The sequence below is a fragment of the Macrobrachium rosenbergii genome, chromosome 7 (assembly GCF_040412425.1).
Source record: "Macrobrachium rosenbergii isolate ZJJX-2024 chromosome 7, ASM4041242v1, whole genome shotgun sequence".
Classification (NCBI taxonomy): Eukaryota; Metazoa; Arthropoda; class Malacostraca; order Decapoda; family Palaemonidae; genus Macrobrachium; species Macrobrachium rosenbergii.
The window spans coordinates 37,072,288-37,093,384 of record NC_089747.1 but is presented as its reverse complement, the minus strand read 5'-3'; the positions used below and the strand labels follow the sequence as shown (position 1 = coordinate 37,093,384).

General features: G+C 42.2%; 1 protein-coding gene across 2 annotated transcripts in view; it reads left to right on the top strand.

Moving 5' to 3' along the window:
• The first annotated feature begins 2,970 nt into the window (after window positions 1-2,970).
• Window positions 2,971-21,097, top strand: part of par-6 (partitioning defective protein 6) — a 76,087-nt gene continuing 57,960 nt past the window's right edge. For both annotated transcript variants that reach the window (XM_067107011.1, XM_067107010.1), the window contains exons 1-2: window positions 2,971-3,207; window positions 15,711-15,936. In XM_067107011.1, the coding sequence (XP_066963112.1) occupies window positions 3,145-3,207; window positions 15,711-15,936 (289 nt within the window). In that variant the 5' untranslated portion in view covers window positions 2,971-3,144. The remainder of the gene's footprint in view (window positions 3,208-15,710; window positions 15,937-21,097) is intronic.

The window sequence follows — 21,097 nt, the reverse complement described above, 5'->3', positions numbered from 1 at the left end:
AGAGCCGAGACACCTGCATGTCCGGGCTCTTTCTCTTGTCCTGTGCCTGTTTCAGTAGGGAGAGAGGTCTCTCCAGTCCCATTCAGGTTGCCCGAGTCTCCTTAGAGACCTGGGTAGTCAGTGCGGCTCATGAACAAGTATCCGACAGTGCCAGCCTTAGAAGTGGACTAATTCAGCATGGCAACAGGTGTGCAAACCAAGGTCTGCACGCCCTCTGCTCCCGAAACAATTGACCCCGGGGGACAACAATTTGGTTCCCTGGCCCGTGGGCTGGGATCAGCCAATGAGAGATCCCACTGCCTTCCCTGTGGATGGAGGCAGTCCCTTAGAAGTCCCAGGGTGGGACTTCTTAGTTGGGGGAGAGACAGCCTTCTTCCTCAACCGACGAGCCTCGGAAGAAGTGGAAGAGGTTGCAGATGACAATGACAATGAAGACAAAGATGATGACACCTTCCTAGACCTCTTCTTCGACTTCTTCTTGTCATCTTCTTCAGGATGGTGGTCAGGTCCCCCATCCAGCAGGGAGCAGCAGAAGATGCAGGATCAGCCAGGGTAGCAGGAGCAACCCAGGCAGCAGAAATGTCAACAATCGAGCCGGCGGCAACGAGGGTAGGCAGAGCAATACAGGAGCCAGGGAAGCCAGGAATCGAGACATGAGCGGCCAGCATGGGTGGAGCAGGAACAGGAGCCAGGCCAGGCCAAGAGCCAGGTATGCCAGGAGCCGGAACCGGAGCGGAGAACGAGCATAGGTCGGCAATAGCAGGAACCGTGAGGTAGGCTACAGATGAAGTCATCATACTGTAGGTACCTGGCAGGGATAGCAGGGCCAGGAAGCCAGGTGGCAGCGGCACACTGTGATGAGAGGCAGGCGCAGCTGTTACCTGGGTACCCAGGTGCTAGGCAACAGTCACCGGTATTTTAGCAGAGGAAGTCATGGTGACTGTAGATGTAGTAGCAGTAGCCGCAGTGTGGGTGACCACTAGAGTGCCAGACAGAGGTGTGACTGCAACTGAAATTGTTAACTGCAGACACGTGGGAAAGATTGGCGCCAATCGCGCTGCCCTCTTGGCAACAGACATAATGTACATTCAACCATCCTATACTCAACCATCTTTTTTAAAGACATTCCTTCTCAGTAAGACCATATCTCTATTAGTACAAACAGGCTAGCACATGGTAGTCCTATTTGTTGCCTATTCCACGTATGCCCCATGTTAACATGGTTTTATCGCCACCATCATGAACCCGGCAGAACAGCCCAGGGCATTATTAAAGGGGTTTTGCAGCGTCCTTTCGGCCCCCAGTTCCACCAAATTTTTAGTCATTTCCATTACCTCCACTGGCGCTTTTTTTTTGCCTTTCAAACCTTTCTTACTATTACTTCTTAGTGCAACTGTGGTTTTTTAAAGCTGTAACTCTAGATCCTTTTATTTCATCTCCTTTATTTTCTGGATCTTTTAATCTTGCTGTCCAACCACTCCAAATCCCTCTTTGCAGTGCTTAAAAGCACTGAATGGCCTAAATAGCTTAAGTGCTTGGCAGCCAAGATTTCATAATGTCAAATAAAATCATCCGTTATCATGAACAGCCTTTCGACTTTCGAGATTACATTTGAGCATGATCATGAATAACAGACTTTTATGACTCTTTTATGTCAAGTGTTATGTGTAGTTAATAGGTTCTGTCAACTGAAGCATCAGTCATGGTGTTCTCACTTTAAACAACACAAATCATAATTTTTGGTTTTAGTTTCCCGGTCTTTTTAGTTACATGCAAGTTCGTTTCCTAAGCTTTAACTGACTGTATGTGAGCTCCCTTCTGCATAGAGCAACTTCCAATAATTCAGTCTTTTCCTTGAGTCAACGCCCAAATATTCAGTTATCTTCTCAGGATTGTCAATTTTCAGGTCAACGTCCCAGGTTGAAATCATTTGCTGAGTTATCAGTTGCCTCTTCCCATACGTTTTGAACTGTAGCCTAATCTCTTTATCTCGTCACTCATAAACACTTTTGTCATCTGCATATCTTTACATTCCTTCACTGTTAAGTGCGTTCTCTCGAAACCATTATGACAGCCACTTACAAGGATAAATATTTCTGTGTTGTCATTCAACCCCTCCACATTCTACCCAGTATTTTTTATTCCCTGTATCGTATCTGCAAAAAGGACAAGTCTACGTTCCCCACATGCTCACCATAATGCAGGTACATTCGTACTTTCTAACAACTGGTCACAAAGTAAAAGAAAAACAACAGTTTTGTTTTACTCGAAATGAGACAGCTGTCAGCAAGCATGTTTGCTCTCCACCATGTCTTCGCCTTTATTTATCTTTATTTATGATTTGTTTATAACTTATCCTAGAAAAATATGGTATTTTAATAACTCTATGACCCCCCTAGTGTATTGGATAAGAAAACTGTTTAGGATTGCCTTAATAATTGCTTTAAATTACCCTTGTCAAATAAAGAATCATTGCCAATTTCTGCTTACATATCTGGCCATTTGGTAGGTTCTGTACTATGAGATAGTTTGGGTAAGCAATCCTATCGTAGATCTTAAACTGCCATGCCCGAGATATTAAACAAAAAAATTAACGTTCAAATATACTTGCTGAATAGTCAGAAAGAGAAAAAAATCAGGCTAACCTTTGAAAGCATAATCAATTGGGCTTTGCAATTCAGTTGTGCAGAAAGGCACGTGAAAATAGTAGAGTATAAGAGAATGAAGCATTGCCATGAACATACTTCTTTCATTTTGAAGAGTCCGCTATAGCATGGTTGATCTCGTTGTAAAAGTTTTATTGCATTGTTTCGTCATTAAAACATTAATTGTGCCTAAATCACAAATAAATTTCATTAAAATTTTAATTTAGATAATGTTTCAGTATTGAATCTTCAAAAATATATTCTAAAATTACAAAAATGGTCAGAAACATTTTGGGACCAGGGTTCAATAACAGGTGCCTGTGACGTCATCCGTGTGTTGAGTCGAACACAATGTTGTCAAACCCAAAACAAACGTCGACCGAAGGAGTAAATTGAATACATTAACAATGAAAATACGCTTTAATTTTGTGGCATAGATAAAAATATTTACCGATGGTAGTGATCGCAATAGTTAAAGGACGCAAGAGGACCCCTGAAAATGTCAAAAAGCGTCAAAAGTGAGAGGAGAGCGCAAAGTTCCTTGATAGAAGTCAAGAGTAAGGTGGGTGGAGACTTTATAAAAGACAGACTTTCTTTTATCCACAGGTGACTCATGCCTCCACGAAATTCTCCGGGCTGATGAAGTCTTGCCAAGGCCACATTTATTTCCAGTTTTTGTTCCATTCTAGAAATGCGATTGGTATTCTTTCGTTCACCTTAACGATACTCGTATATTTATTTCACCAGAACTAAGTGTCCAAGGCTGTTCTCACCTAACGTAGCAAAGCACCTGTAGCCTGCCTACCTACCTATCCTAGTCTGAAGTCATCATGGTTTGGGTGGTAGGCTGCTGCTGTTCTGCTCCAGCAGCAACTGGCAAAGCTTCAGTACAGAAAGATACATAGCCCATGCGTAGCCCTGGGTCTTAGTCAAGCATTGGTGAGGAGACGAGCTACAACCTAGACTAGGCCTAGTGTGGTGAGGCCATGACGAGTCAGGCCAGCCGGGCTGATCTTTCCTTTAGCCTTTCTGCTCTCCTGACAGTGCCCTTGATGTCTCTCCCAGCAGTACTTAGTAGCCTGGGCATAGATTTGTTACTTCTTTCTCCATAAAACCTTTTTATATTTTTAGGTAGCCTAGTTCTTCAGAACTGTGTGCAGGGGTTTTAATGTTATTACGTTTAAAAGGCAACAAAATAAACAATTTGCTCCTTGATGTCCATAAGAAAGGAGGAATCCCCCATAAACCCATCTAATGTAGAGAACGAATGCAGAGCAGTGAGACAGGGCTGGGCGTGAGAAGTCCAACTGTGAAAACACCAAACCTACCCTTTCCTATAATGCTGCATCCAGACCTTACCTTTCTAACTTGACTTATGGGTGCGCCAATTGCCAAATTTCGAGGAATTATAGCTTTTGGTATACAGCCTGACTTCTTACTGAGGAAGGAGGGGGGCGGCCCGGGGGGGTCCGAAGTCTATAAATATTTATCCAGCCAATCACGTTACACCGTTAACTGTACGTTGAGGAAAACCCTCCTAATTCGTTGTACTGCAGCCCAAACGGATGGTTAGGAATGGGTGAAACGATGGATGGATTTGCACTCCAAGTTACTTATATTTCTTTGATTTTATTTTCTATATAACTGGCTTGGTTATTTTTCGTTAGACTCCAGCCACCTCCGCTTTATAATTTATATTTTTCTTGGGTAAATCACATCAAAACAAAAATTTCTTTCAATACATAACCTTAAATGCCTAATGGATGGACTTTTGACAATACCAGCCCCCCCCTCCATAACTTATTTAACCATTTCTTTGATTTTATTTTCATGAAAAATCCAAATATAACTGGCTGGAGTCTTTTACCTTTCTTTTGCTTACCTTTATTTTGAGTTCCTTATTCTCAACTATTACTGCTCCTGTACATTACTGCATTCCCTCCAGGTGACGTTTACCTGGTAAGCATTACAAAATGGCATTACCATTGAGGATAGGCCTCGAAGAATGGGGTTGCACCCTACAGGAACTCTGAGGTAACAGGTTTCAGGAGGAATTGAGAAGTCTCTGTCGCCGTTGGAGGGGCTGTGGGGGGTATTCACACGCAATCCTCACAGGTTAGACCTTCGAAGATACGCGAACAGTGTCTTGTACTCAGAGTTGTACTGGCATAAATTCTTTTAGGGCTTTATTTTTTGAACGATGTGTTGCAACCGTCTGTGTTGGAACTTTATACCACTGTCAGCGACTTTATCAGTTTCTGTTAACTATTTTAACTTTGTTCTTGTTTAATTAATGTAGGTTTTCTTTAAAGGGGGGGGTTCATGGGCGGGGTGAAGCCCTCCCGGCCAGGTAAAACGGCCTGCTAGGTTAGGTTAGGTTAGTTTAGTTACATAAAAACCTATAATTGTTCCGACACGATATGCAAACCCATGGTCCTCTACATTAGGAATTACTTACGGCGAAGCTGGACACGGCCATTAAACTCTTGAACAAGGTGGTTAGACAGTAACTACCGTCAGGTAGACAGGAATACCCGCCTGCCCGGATGTAAACATTCCAGTTTGGTTTCGGCTGTCGTGCGTTGCAGACGTGTTCTCGGATCTCTTTACCTGATTGTCGTTAAGCTCTTTATTATCCCGGTGGGATCTTTCTGTATTTGTGTGTGTATATATTGCATGTTTCATATTTATTAATACAAACCCATGATTGTTCCAACACAATGTACAATAAACCTCCCGTATTCGCGTTCTCATGATTCGCGGACTCACCCATTCGCGGGTTTCTCTGTGCAACATATCTACCCATTATTTGCGGAAAATTCGCCCATTCGTGGTATTTTTCACAGAACTATTCACTAATCATTGTATTTTCATATAGTTTTCATGAATAAATGCACTTTTTGTGATAAAACTATTAAAATACTCAGGTATATGCATTTTTACAGTGTCTTTCTGTGTTTAAATTAGCAAAATGGGCAGTTCTAAGTGTTTTTAGACGGGCTTTAAGTATTCGCGGATTTTAGCTATTTGCGGGGTGGTGTGGGACGCATCCCCCGCGAATACGGGGGTTTCACTGTACACACTGTCAGTACTTTACATTAGGAATTACTTTCAGCGTAGGCTGGAAACGGCTGTTAAACTCTTGAGCAAGGTGGTTAGGCAGCAACTACCACCAGGTAGGCGGGAATACCCACCTTCCTGGATATAAACATTCCAGTTTGCTTTCGACTGTCATGCGTTGGAGACGTGGTTTCAGATCTCTCTGCCTGACTGTCATTAAGCTCTTATTATCCCGGTGGGATCTTAATGTATTTTTGTGTATATATTACGTGTGATTGATATTTATTAATACAAACCCAAGATTTGTGATAACCTTGCATAGCCATTGTTCCCCTGCGCTGTGTCTTGGGTTTGATGGCCAAGGCCGTATTTAAAGGAGCGTAACCGAGTGGTAATGCTTCTCTTCCAGTAGCCCTTTATTTAGATAGTGAAGGCGTTCCCCTGTACGTTCAGAGGTATTAGATTGGGACGTAATATCTTCTCTCCCCTACATTGATTGGGACGTAAGAGTTCGCCTCCCTTCTTGGGCTCCTGCCCTCCATGTACAAGGGCATGACTCCTTCCTTCCTACTTGTACTGAGTGTTGTTCTCGCCGCCTGCGCTGGGAGAGTTGCGGGGCAGGTGGGAGGTTGCGGGCATCATCTGTAAGTTACGCTTCCACAGCACCCCTGGTGGCCTCCCCTCCATCCTCTTCTCTCCACATAGGTTCTTCCTTATCTCTCCTTCGGTAGAGATCTCTCTTCACTCGCTCGTTGGGCGAAGACTGCGAGGGGGGCGTGGTCCGGTGACCTCTTCTTGGGTACCTCCTCTTGCTGTGTAGGGCAGTTTCCCTCGTAGCGAGAGGAATTTTCCTCTCTAATCATCTTTGCTTTTTTCTTTCAGGTTGACAGTGAGCATCGCAGACACAGCAGTAGTTGGCTGGATATCTCAGGGGATATCTCGCATGAAGGAGTCCCGACGTTCGTTTAGTGTTGCTTCGGGATCGACCACAATACCTCCATGTCGGGATCATTCCGACTCTGTTCCCGCCGATGTGGATTGATCGCTGTTACTGCTGGCCTTCATGTATGCTGTGGCAATGCCTCTGGCATATCTGTGGTTCATCTGCTCCTGCTGTTCCCTATGTTACGCTCCTGTTAACTCCTCGACAGTCTCTGGGTGGCTCTTCCTGGTCTCCTGCAGCAGCCACCCTGATCTTTCCTATCGCTGCTGGTGACTTTCATGTGACGTTCCATGCCGTTGCAGTAGCTCCTGCCTTCCGAACTGCTTCCATAGCTCCTGCATCGGCTGGCTGTCCTGATCGTGCCTGCTGCTTCTCCAGGTGGTCGTGCCTGGGGCTGCTTCCCTTGTGTTCCTGCCAGCTGCCCTGGAGGTTACGATGTCTGCCATCCTGTAGACGATGTCGGTGTGAAGGTGAAGGAAGTCACCTTGTGGAAGTGACGCTCCTGGCTGTTGCAGTAGTTCCTGCCTTCTGAACTGCTGCTGTAGCTCCTGCATCAGCTGTCCTGATCATGCCTGCTGCTTCTCCTGGTGGTCGTGCCAGGGTCCACTTCTGTTGTGTTCCTGCCAGCTGCCCCGGAGGTTACGATGTCTGCCATCCTGTAGAAGATGTCGGTGTGAAGGTGAAGGAAGTCGGTCTGTGGAAAGTGACGTTCCTGGCCGATGCAGTAGCTCCTGCCTTCCGAACCACTACTGTAGCTCCTGCATCAGCTGTCCTGATCATGCCTGCTGATTCTCCTGGTGGTCGTGTCCTGGGCAGCTTCCGTTGTGTTCCTGCCTGACTGCCCTGGAGGTTACCATGTTTCGTGTCCACCATCCTGTAGAAGATGTCGGACTGAAGGTGAAGGAAGTCACTCTGTGGAAGTAGCCGCCGTCTTCTTCATTATCTTCGATCTCGTCTTCTGCTGCCTCTTCCCTTCCTCTCCCAAGGTCCAAGGGGGTCCTGGGAATTGAACGAACCTCCATCGGCCGAAGGAGAGGAAGGTTGCTTCTTCCCCTTGATGCCCTTGGACGTCTAGGGACTGCCTCCTTCCGAGGAGGCAGTGGGTCTCTCGTTGGCTCCTCCTGACCTTCGGGTTAGGAAACCGATTTGCATACCCCTGGGTTTTGTGTTTCGGGAGCCGCGGGTGCGCAGACCTTGGTTTGCGATCCCGTTCCCAGTCCTAGAGGTTCCGCATCTAGACGGGGGCTGCTTCTGCCGCTCATATGCGAGCCGCTCTGAGTGCTCGAGATTATATGGAATATCGAGTATCCCGATCTGGTGTGGAGAGTATTTCCTCAGCCCAGTTCGGGAGCAGTGTGAGAGAAAGGGCCGAGGCACCCAGGTGTCTCAGCTCTTGTTGCCAGCACCACAAGCAATCCCCGAATGCTTGCCAGTGCTCAGTCGGGTTCCCAGCCTGGTGTCTCGATCCTGTCGGTTTGAACACCAAAAGAAGCAGGGAAGAGATTCCCTTTGGGAGTCCTGCGGGACTTCTAAGGGACTGACTCTTCCGGGAGACAAGTTTCTCTCATTGGCTCTTCCCGCCCTCGGGCGGGAACCAATTCGCATTCTCCTGTGGGGTCTGGCGTTCGCCTCTCACCCAACCTGATAGCCTGATAGCCGAGGCATCGAGAAGAGCTCTGCTTGACCCAGCCTCCTGTAGCAGCTACACAAGAAGACCTTCTTGATGGAACTGGCTATAGCCAGGAAAGCTAGTGAGCTTCATGCCATCGATAAAAGGGTGGGTTTTTCACAAGGCAACACAGTATACCCACCGATTTTGGATTTATTGGCCAAGAGTGAGGACCCTACTAACCCTTGCCCTCATTCTTTTTCAATCAAGAGCGTGTCCTAAGTGCTCAGACCATCCGATCAAAGAAAGCCCTCTGTCCTGTAAGAACCTTGAGCGTATATCTTGAAAGAACCAAAAGCTTTAGAGGGTCGGCCTAGAATCTTTGGTGTTCCATGAAAGACCCCAGCTGTCCTTTGTCCAAGAATGCATTAACATTCTTTTTAAGATCCGTGATTTTGGAAGCACATTTGGGAGTTCAAGATGATTTACTACCCTAATGTAAAGTAAAGGCTCATGAAATAAGAGCAGTAGCGACATCCTTGGATTTCAGAGGCTTTCAGACTTAATCTGTCTCTCTCTTCAATTTTGCAAGCAACATATTGGAGGTGCAAGTCAGTGTTTGCCATGTTCTACTTACGGGATATTGAAAAGGTGTACAAAATATGCAGTACTTCAGGTCCGTTCTTCGTAGCTGGCATGGCATTGGGGGATGAAGGATAGGAGGAACGCCTTCCTTTCCTCCATCTACTCTCCTTGAATAAGGATAGCTGGACTGGTGAACACTGAGTCGTGAGTGTCACCAATTTGTTTTTTATGGTTTTGGTTAAAATTTCGTGGTGGTGCAGTGTAGGTTAATTTATCTGGTCTATGTTGTTCTATTGTACTGCACCGAGGGCAAGTGCATATACACATATTATTTGTGTCCCCTTTTGGATTGTAAGCTTTGGCAACCTGCGATTAACCTCCTATGTTGCAAAGCACCCATTCAAGTAGAAGCGACCCTTGGCTCTACAGCCATGCTGCTACAGGTTGAGAGGAGCTTCAACCAAAGGTAGTACCCATCTGCTGTTGCTCCCTCACCAGATAAGGTTACAACAAGCATTTCAAGATGCTAGCTAGCTTTCTATTCCAAATTCTTCTTCACATCAGAGCATTTTTTTGGGGTACAGGCAGTCCCCGGTTATCAGCGGAGTTCCGTTTCTGAGGGCGTGATGATAACTGAAAATCGGCGATTTCGGTGATTTTCAGGGGTTATCGGTGCCGAAAAGCGCCGATTTTCGGTTATCGGCGCCTCTGTTAGGTATGTATCAGCGCCAGTACCCAATTATCAGCGCCGATAAGCGGAAATCGGCGATTTGCGGTGTCGAAAATTGCCGATTTCATATAATTTTCATGAATAAATGCACTTTTTGTGATAAAACTATTAAAATACTCAGGTATATGCATTTTTACAGGGTCTTTCTGTGTTTAAACTATCAAAATGGGCAGTTCTAAGTGTTTTTAGAGGGGCTTTAAGTATTCGCGGATTTTACCTATTTGCGGGGTGGTGTGGGATGCATCCCCTGCGAATATGGGGGTTCACTGTACACACTGTCAGTCCTTTACATTAACCGAGCCCACCATTAACCGGCGACTGCCTGTAGTATACTGTATGTCCATTCACCCCACCTCCAGTCAATGTGGGATTCAGCTATGTAATTTATTTGGTAAGTTACTTATATAAAAATGACATTTTTATAATAAAAGTTTTATATATAATTACCAAATAATTACATGATCAGAGCCCTCCCTCCTCCCCTCTCATGGACATAGAGCATAAACTAATTGAGCTCTTTAGCTACGTTGTACCTATTCTTCCCCGAAAGTGGGCGGGGCAGTACACCTAGGCTACACCCAAAACAAAAGAGTGCTACCGCGAATTTTGAGCTGCCACGTAAAGTAGAAACTATAGCTATGTAATTATTTGATAAGTATACAGGTAGTGCTCGAGTTACGATGATTCGACTTACGATAATTCGCTTTTACGATGGGGTTAGCAATTAATATCGATACGACAATATTTTGAAAATACGTATTTTTAAATTTCGCTGGGCGACTGGCGCGAGGCAATAACGTGCAATCAGGCAGTGTACGATTATGCGATACGTTGGCCCGAGAGGCTGGAGTAGGTACATTAATTCAGTGAGCTGACCTCACTTGCTCTTGTTGTGTCGGAAGTTAAAATAGGTCAGTGTTCGTTTGCAATTTTTGTGCATTTGTAAATACAGGTAGTGCATGAGTGATGATAATTCGTCTTACGATAAGTGAAGTTTCGATGGAGTTAGCAATTAATACTGGTACGACAATATTTAGAAAATATTTTTAAATTTCGAGCGGGCAGAGGTAACAGCGTACACTACAGTTGCCGTAGAATCAGGCAACAAGAGAGACCAACTTACAATAGATCAACTTCTTTTTCTCCATCTCTTTATTCCATCTTCTAGTTAAAAAAAGTAAGAGATTGATAAAAGTATTTTTTGTACATATAACTTACCTGGTAATTATATATATAGCTGTAGTCTCTGACGTCACGGCAGAAAATTGAAAATCGCGGCAGCGCTAATGAATGGTCACGTGATACCTTCCCACCCCTCTACAGGTGAGTGAGAGGAATCATAACCCAAACTCTTCATATGTTTCTGCCGTGTGGTACCGTAAGCCGGTGCAGCTTAGCAGAGAATTATCGCTGATTCTTTCGTTGGACATTGTTGGTGATGTACAATTGTTTGATTTGAATCTTTGGCAGACATTGTTTGTACTTAGCTTTTTTGTGTACTCACGTGATAGTGCCCAGTGCGAATGGATTTTCATGGAACGAATGGTGAGAACGCTTGACGGAGATATTACGTATGATGAGTGAATGTGATAATGATTGGGATGTAACAAGGCGAGCGTTGTGGTATACAACGCCACCGCATATGGCATTGGTATGTCTCCGTAAATATGTGTTAAATTTGAAAAGATAGTGAGACCGAGATTGGTATATCTGAACATAGGGAGGTATGGAAGAAGGGCCACAGAGGTTTGAAAGTTACAAGTGGGCGAAAGGGCAGTTGAATGTAAATAAAGTGCGTGAAAATTTGAGGGTCCGTATGAAGTGTTGGAAGTTGGTCCCAGTGGGCTTAGTTATGTTGTAGGGGAAGTATGTAGATGGTAGTGAGAGAAATACGAGCGCATCATAACCACATGAGATGGAAGGATGCACTGAATACGTGAGAGAGAATGGGGTGTATAAATGGTTGAAATCGAATGTGGGTGAACTAAGTATGCATGAGAGCTTAAAGTGGAGGATCATAATTTGTTTTGATAGAGTGCGGTAGGAAACGTAAGAAAGGGAAGAACGTGAGGAACGGAATGATCGTAAGGTTGTGTGATAGGGGTGAGTGCCATGAAATGAGGATAGCCGTAATACGGATGAATGGGATGAAGAATAGAATGTATGCAGCCTATGCGGGTTTGATATAACTGAGTTGACAATGTGTGGGGTGAGGAACGGTTGGAGGTGAGCGAAGTGTAAGAGTAAGAGAGCCAGAATAGCACATACGAGTGATTGAAAGCATGAATGAATCGTTGCAAGAATTGGAAAGGTCAATGAGCAAATGGGATGGGTTAGTTGAAGAATTGGGGGAGGTATTTGGGAACAAGTTAGAGGGTATAAATGAAATTGTGGATGAAATTGAGAGTGGTAATAGTGAAGAAGATAGCGTGAATCTGAGAGAGAATGGAGGAGAAAAGGTAAATCTGAATGTTGGTGGAAGAGAGAGCGAGTCTGAGAGAATGATTGCGTGCCCGCGAACGCGTTCTAAAGGACCTGCTAGTGAGCATCCGTGGGTGTTGCGTAAGGCAATTTGAATGCAGTGTGAAAAGTGTTGGTTGGAAAATGCTAAAAGGGGGAGAATTATAGAGGGATGAATGAATTTTTACTTAGCATTTCCCAACGTTTTGTGAGAGAGAGAGAGAGAGAGTGTAATTGTTACTATGAGTGTTTCGTTGTTAAAGAGGTATATAGCTGTTAGTTGGAGTTTGTTTACGGGGCGCTTGTCTGGTCTGTCTGTCGGTTCAGTCTTGAGTTGAAGTTCAACTTTGAAAGTAGTGAGTTCAGTTCGGCCTGAGTTTTTTTGATGCTGTTGTTAATGGTGCATGTGTCTTGTCTTCCTTTTGTTATTGTATGTTCGTGAGTCGTAAGGTTTTCCTGTTTAATGCCGCTTGTTGGTTGAGAGAGTCCGCTTTAGGTTTGTTTGTGTGGTTTTGTGTGCTGTGTTGGGGACCGTGGACCCTTAATCCATCTCCCAGCAACCGAGGATCAGGGTGAGTGTTCTATGTATCTGTGTTGTGTGTTGTTTTTGTGTTTTGAATTCCGCCACATCTAGTCTTAGACTACTTCTCACTCCTCATTCTAGTTGAGGGAGCCTGCTAGGGGAACTGGGAGTTTTTTTCAGGACATATCCCTGGGAGAACCGAACCTTCTCACACATGCCAGAAGAGCTGAGACTCAGGTATTCCTTTAGACATCACCATAGTTCTTGCGTTTTTACTCTAACACTTACCCCAAGCGAAGAGAATTTTTTACTGTGAACGATTGATTGAGTTTTCTCTAGTCTAACTGGAATTTCTGGAGGAGAAACTGAACCGTCAGAAACCCACTCCTGAGTGGACCTCGATTCCCCTGATCTGTTCAGTGATGTGCTATCTATGGGGCAGGTCGACCTTGACTCTCTGCCACCTTAAGGGAGCCTTCTAACATGGTCAACAGACACCATTTTATGAGATTGTTCCAACTTGGACTTCTACGCTCTTGCACCGTTCGATATGGTCAGGGGAGAGCTGGATTTTTTCAGACTCATCAGAATGTTACTATGTCCTGTGTAGCCCATTCTGAATTGCACTTACAGTTCCCCATTTGCTCCGATGGGTTGATGGACTATCCCAGTGTCATTCCACCTTTTGTACCTTCTTGAACAGTCTCACTTTGAGTGACACCATCAAGGGTGGTATGCTCTTATGTGGACAGGTTTTGGGCTATCCGGGTGCTTATCAAAATGGAGGGGCTTTTTTCAGAGGTGCTACAAAAGACATTTGAGAGATGGGAAAGGGGACCGAGCTAAGTCTGAATCAATAACAAGGTTTGCTCATTTACCCTGGGAATACCAAGAATGATGACCCGATGACCCTTCCATGATTCTCTCTCTCTCTCTCTCTCTCTCTCTCTCTCTCTCTCTCTCTCTCTCTCTCTCTCTCTCTCTCTCTCTCTCTCTCTCTGACCCTTCCATGATCTCTCTCTCTCTCTCTCTCTCTCTCTCTCTCTCTCTCTCTCTCTCTCTCTCTCTCTCTCTCTCTCTCTCTCTGAGTCCCTAGATGATCTCTCTCTCTCTCTCTCTCTCTCTCTCTCTCTCTCTCTCTCTCTCTCTCTCTCGATAGTAGAGAAGACAAGACAGACAGTCACAGTTAGATAAGACAGACAGTCTCAGCTAGGGATAATACCCAGGGAGCACCCATTAGTACAAGTTTATTCCTTGTGCTCTCTCTCTTTATTCTCTCTCTCTCTCTCTCTCTCTCTCTCTCTCTCTCTCTCAACAGTCACAGTTAGGGGATAATACCCACACCCATTAGTACAAGTTTATTCCTTGTGCTCTCTCTCTCTCTCTCTCTCTCTCTCTCTCTCTCTCTCTCTCTCTCTCTCTCTCTCTCTCTCTCTCTCTCTCTCTCTCTCTCTCTCTCTCTCTCTCTCTCTCTCTCTCTCAACAGTCACAGTTAGGGATAATACCCAGGGGAGCACCCATTAGTACAAGTTTATTCCTTGTGGCTTCTTTCTCCCCTGGCGCCAGTTACGGCCGGGTGCCAGCTCTAACCAAAGCTCCTATGAATGCCCTCCAGCTCCCAAATGTTTAGTAGTTAGATGGCACCCAGCTCTGCTGGCCTTGCTTACAGCCTGGTGCTAGCCATTCTCTGAGCATCCAGAAGCGCTCACTAACTTTGAGGAAGAATAGAGAGCTTCTTGTACAGTAAGAATATTCCGGTATTACTTGGGAGGAAGTGGAAGCTCGAGGCCAACCTTTTCCGTAGTGTGTCGGCAAGAGCTCATGTTGTCCTCTGAGTAAAAACTTTTGGCTCCAACCACAGCCTGGTGCCAGCTCCTTCTCTGAGCACCCAACAGTGCTCACCAGATCTGAGGATGAATAGAGATATCTCTGTCCAGATGAGATGTTCAGGTATTACCTGAAAAGATTCGGTAGTTCAAAAGCCATCCATAACCTAAGGTATTATGGCTAGATCTCATCTCATCATCTGTTTAGAATGTCTGGTTCTCTATACTATGGACTTTATTTTCTGAGATGCTCTCAGATTTAGGGGAGCATTCCCCTTCTTTTTAACTGAAAGCTCAAGACATCAGAAAAGTTTTTTCTCTTTAACTTTTGGGCTCTACTTGTCCCTTATGTCCGTTCTACAATTGTCAACATCCATTCTGCAATTGCCCTAAAGGAAACGGTCTTAATTTTTCGGCAGTACCTTGCGATTATCAATAACTGGCATGAGACCGCAGAAGGAAGCATAGGGTTTTCTCCTACTATCTCTTCATTTTCTAGTGAGGTATAGAGTTTTTAGGAGCCAGGAGGTACAAAGTACCTGGAGCACCCACCACTCTTAGTGTTACGGATTGTGGTGTTATTTCAGTGTAGGTAACAGCGTTTCTGATTGTTTTTTTACGTTGGTACTGTGCCTAGGCCTAGGGCAAGAGCACCTTGTAAAGTTTTGCTAGCTATCGGATAACTCCTTAGCTGCATAACTTCCACTGACGGTAGCCATCGGAGTACTCTTTTGCTACAAAGTTCCCACTTAAGTAGAGGCGACCCTTGGCTTCACCGCCATGCCCACTACAGGTTAAGTTGAGCAACAACCAGAGGTAGTTCTCTGCTGCAGGTTCTCTTAACTGATAAAGAACTACAAGCATTTTGTACTTAATATTAGCAACTCTTTCAAATTCATTACATGACTTAATGTTTTGGAGTAGAATATGTCCTTGTATCCCACCTCCTGTCAATATGGAATCAGCTAAATAATTACTGGGTAAGTTACTTTTAATGACATTTTTATGGTAAAATTTGATATATACTTACCCAGTAATTACAGATGGAGCCCTCCCTCCTCTCCACTGATGGACATTCGGCATAAACAGAATGACATTGTCTGCTAGTAGTTCTGGGTATTCCCGTTAGTGGGCAGGACCAGTCACCTGCACTAAATCTGTGTAGTGTTAATCGCGAGTTTTTTTTTTTATTTTTAAGCTGTCGAGGCAAGAAATTATTAGCTAACTAATTACTGGGTAAGTATATATAAAACTTTTCTATAAAAATGTACATTTTTCTTCAGTATGATTAACAGATACTCCATATTCATGAATCCTTATCTCTTCCAGTTTGCAGCAGAATTTCGTCGCTTCAGTCTCGAACGCGAAAAGTTTGATAAATTAGAGGATTTCCAGAATCTAATTGAAAAGCTACACAAGCTTACAAATATAGCATTTGTGCTATCATACACAGACCCAGGAGATGGCAGCTTATTACCCATAAACAATGATGACAACTTCAAGAAAGCATTACAACGAGCAAGACCAGTACTTAAAATCATTATTCAACACAAAGGTAAGGAACATTATTTATAAGATGTGGCATCCAGTGTTAAGGCATTCACTGATCACTGACTGGTAATATTCAGTTAGGGCACCACAACTTAATGGACAGTTTTGGGGGTCTGCCCCTACCAAGAAGTAACAAAATCCGTTTAGTAACAAAGATTGGCGTTATGTATTGTACTTGCTTAGTATGTAATGTAAAGCAATTCATGAGGTAATTACAGTGATATTTCACACTAAATTGTTAATTTGTTCCAAGACATTTGGCGAAAGTCAAGAAACAATCAAGTAAATATAAGCCTTTAAAGGATCTAGCACCCAATAAACCCCTAGAGGCAACCCCATAACATTACTGAAATATGTCTACTATACAATGAGTTGTTTAATAGTTAAACACTTGGTTGCCTTTTTAATACAGTAAATTTATGCAGATATATTACAGAGAACATAAAGAACAACCTAAAGAGAATTTATACGTATATATATAGCATTGTTGTTATGACCTAAGACATTTTTAGTTTGGTGATGGTAATGTTAAAAGTTAAAGGGAAAAAGAAAAGCCAACTTACTTTTTCTGCATGGATAAGTCAGGAGGCTCTATGTGTTAAAATGTCATAGCAACACATGAATATAACAAAGTCAAAACGTCAAATCACATTAAAATAAATACTAAAATATGTAAAGTATACATTAATGAAATTTTCAGAATACTGTATAATTATCTGAAAGTTAAAAAATGCTAAAAATATTTTCTTATATACATGAAGTTCAGCTACAGTTTGCACTGCATGTATGTACATGTACCTACACAGTTCCAGCATTCAGTCATCATCCATGAAAAACAAACAGAAGTCAATAAAAAAATACTAAATCACATAAGCAAATGTTAAACAGTATATAATTATGAAATGTACAGTACATACAGTATCTAGTAAAATCATTTAAAAGTGTAAAAATTTAAAAAATACTCTTACTATTTATGTGACGTTCGTTACAGTTTCCAGTGTATGTGCACTGCATTCTGTCAGCCGTTATAAAAAGTTCAAAATATACAGAAAAGTGCCAATTACATAAAATGTTACAAATACAAGATCATTAATAATATTTATGCACTATACAGCCATTTAAGAGTTTAACTCTCTCGCATACTGCTCTCATAAACAATTACGTCCGTAGGCAGTGGCATTGACTCAAGCAATAAGCGTAAAAATGTTTATACCTTTGTTTGTTTAAAGATGCATATCTCCGACAATTTTTAAGGTAGACTGCTCACTTTTGTTTCATTTTTCAGCTGATTGCTTCTTCTATACAACGGCATACTGTAAAAAATCCCTATAAAATAACTATTATGTAGGTGAAATAATTAGTAGAAATTACGAGATACAAGAAAATTTTGCACTTTTCCCCCAAAAAAAATTTACCAAAGAATACTAATTGCAATAGTCTGTTTTTTGTCCATAGCACACCCAGGTAAATTACCTAGTTAATACAATGCAAAGAGCTGTAATTATAGCAAGGAAATAAGAAAAAATGAAAGACAAAATGGCGTCTCATTGTCCGTAAGAAAAGTGCCAGTCACCCATGCGATACATTAGGAAAATGTTTATACTGTGCCTTTTTCGTTCAAAAACACATAACTGACAGTTTTCAAGGTAGACTGCTCAGTTTTGTTTCATTTTGCAGCTGAAAGATTGCTCTCTATACAGTGGCATAAAAATCCCCCCAAAATAAATTATACAGGTGAAATGAGTAGAAATTACAAGATACAGTAAGCCCTTTGCTATTTGTGTTCTCATGATTCCTGGACTCATCGATTTGTGGATTTTTCTGTGGAACTTATCCCCAAATTATTCTTGAAAATGTTGGCACTTCACAGACTTTTTCGTTGAGAAATATTCACTAATTAGTGTAGGCTAGTTTGATGTTATTTTCATGACTAAATACATTTTATGATGATGAAAAATTGATTTATGAATTTTCAAATAATAATAATAATAATAATAATAATACTCTAAGATTAAATAATAACTCAGAGAGAGAGAAACTATAGTACAGAAGGGACCTTCTTGTAGCAAACCCTGTTGGCAGCTGAGCTCTTAAAACTTTTTTTTTTTTTTTTTTTTTCCACCTGGTATAGATATGATGCTCAGAATTGATACTATTGAAATGCTATTAAAGTGATTGAAATATTATTAAAATTATGGTTAAGTAATATTGAATTTACAGTAAACCCCCAACATTCACAGGCTCACAATTCAAAGACTCATGGTTCGCAGATTTCTCTATGGAACATATATACAGTAAACCCCCCATATTTGCGGGGGATGTGTATCACACCCCCCCGAGAATAGCTAATATCCACAAATACTTAAAACCCCTCTAAAAACACTTAGAACTACCTATTTTGATAGTTTAAACACACAAAAGCCCTCTAAAAATGCTTATACCTGAGTATTTTAATAGTTTTATCACAAAAAGTGCATTTAGTCATGAAAATTATATGAAAATACAGTAATTAGTGAATATTTCTCTGTGGAAAAATACCTCGAATGGGTGAATTTTCTGTGAATAATGGGTAGATACGTTCCACAGAGAAATCTGCGAGTACGTGACCCCACGAATATTGAGACCATGAATACAGGGGGTTTACTGTACACATTTGCAGAAATTCTCCTATTCGTTGTATTTTTCACTGAGAAATACTCACTAATTACTGTATTTTCATATTTTCATGACTAAATGCACTTTTTGTGATAAAACTATTAAAGTACTTGGGTATAAGCATTTTTAGATTTTTTTTTTTCTTTGAACTCTCAAAATAGGCAGTTCAAGTATTCGCGGATTTTAGCTATTCGCAGGGGGTTGTGGTACACTTTCCCTGCAAATCCAGGGGGTCCACTGTATATTAAAATGATATATGAGTGTTTCAGGATGATGATATAGCATTTTTAGAGGGTACTTACATTTTGTGATAAAATAATGATTTACAGTATTAATTTTCAAATAATATTATAGGTTTAATAAGATTAAATAATAACATTAAATAATAAAAATAATAATTTTCTCTCTCTCTCTCTCTCTCTCTCTCTCTCTCAGAGAATTTTTATGCATGTGTAATATGTAGTATGTTTTGTATGATAAATAAGTGATTTACTAATTTTCAGATATTAATATTAGTGTAAACACACAAAATTATCAATTTCATTGAAGAAAATATAGTCATTTAGTAAGATTTTAGCTAAATCAGTTTTGTCCCTCATCTTTTTCCCTGTCTCCTCGACAGGGGGAGGGTGTAACCTGTCAAATATGTCAAATATCTTGAAATATTGACCACAAGGGTAGAAAGTGTTGCCCTCTCGTTGCTCAAACATATGATGTTGCCCATTCCGTGCTCTCTCTCTCTCTCTCTCTCTCTCTCTCTCTCTCTCTCTCTCTCTCTCTTCTCTCTCTCTTATTGGCTACGTAAATATTTTTAAGGGTAAAAAGTTTAAGATGACTTTAAAATGATATTAATAATATCATTTCAAAGATTAATACAGTAATAGGATAATACTTTAAGGTATATTTGATGTAGGATGATACTTTAAGTATACATTTGGTATTTGAACTTTCAAGATAGGCAGTTATAAGTGTTTTTAGAGGGATGGGTGTTAACTATTCGTGTGGGGGTCTGGTATATATCCCCCGCGAATAAGGGGGCTAACTGTAACTCTTTACGATATCAAAAGATTGAAATCCTTGAGCCTCTGTTGGCAACACTTCTTCCCCTCTGCTCAGTGTGTCAAACTGTCAAGTAAATTGACGTTTAACTTCCCCCCCTCCTTGCTGAACTCACAGTAAGAAAGATTGTGGTTAACATTTGTTTGTTTAAAATTTTATATAATTTACTATACAAAAGTTTTAATTAATGCAGGGAAAATATTATTTTCATATATGTAACTTACCAAGTAATTACGTAGCTATACTTTCTACTTTCTATGGGAGAACAATAGATACAACAAAACAAGAGAAAATTACTTCTTTTCTGCTGACATTTGACACAGCATCAGATGTTTTGTTGGTTGGGTTTAAAGTTTTCTTCATCGCTTTTCCAAGGAATTGGTGAAGTATTGTTGATTCAGATAGCTTTTCAGCTTAGCTTAGCTGTTATTTTTACAATATGTCTGATTCTAACTCATCAAGTGTTAGATATTGTAGTGAAGGATGTAAGACTCGTATGACTTAAGTGACTTATGATAGTCATACAATTTGCGCTAAGTGTAGAGATGAGTGATTGGAAGATCTTACGTGCACTGGATGTGTTGGATGGGATGAGAAAAAGTGGAAAGTTTTAAAATGTCGTTTGGATAAATTAGATAGGGATAGGAGGAGGAAAGCAGCTATTAAGAGCCAAGAGTAGGGCTGTGAGTTTAGAACCTGTCTCTAACATTCAAGTCTTAGACGATAATGTTCCTCCTTATCCTGCCCTTGTATATCCCCCATCCTTAGTCCTACAAATATTTTTCCATCAACTGTTCCTGGCTCCCATGCTTCAGTCCCGATGCCGTAGCCATCCTCGAGAGTAAATTTGACTGTAAAAATGGTCTTGCAGTCAACACTGTAAATCAAAATTAGGCGAATCGCTGAAGGTCCTGATGGGCGAAGTTCAAAGTTTTAAACAAGTGTCAGTGCCAGTGCCAGTGGAGGAGGTGGCTGTCCGTCCCGCTGATTCTCCTAGGCAAAGGTCACGGTCACACTCCCCTGAACCTGGGAGTAGACACACTGGAGGTCCAAGGGAGGTCAGCAGTGTTTGCCCATGGGCAGTTGCCCCCTCATCCGATTCTGTGGTGTGTAGTTCTAACAGCTGTTGGAAAGGCGTTGCTGTGAGTGCCCACCAGTTGTCGTCAGATTCTGATCTCTCCAGTCCAGAGAGAGCCCTCTCCCATTTCTCCCAAGCGCTCTAAGACCCTGTTCTTAGTCTGCAAGCAGGTTGCGGTAAGTGGCGCAGCCTGACTCGTTTTCTCCCGATCGCTCCCATGCTCATTGTCAGTTGTTGGTTCCTAAGCGCTCTTCTAGCGAACGCTCATCCTCTGGGTGGCCACATGAGCGGTCAGTGTATTCCCCAGAGTGCCATCCAGTCTCGGAACACCAGTCTCGGGCTCCAGAGCACCCATCTCATTCTCCGGAGCAAT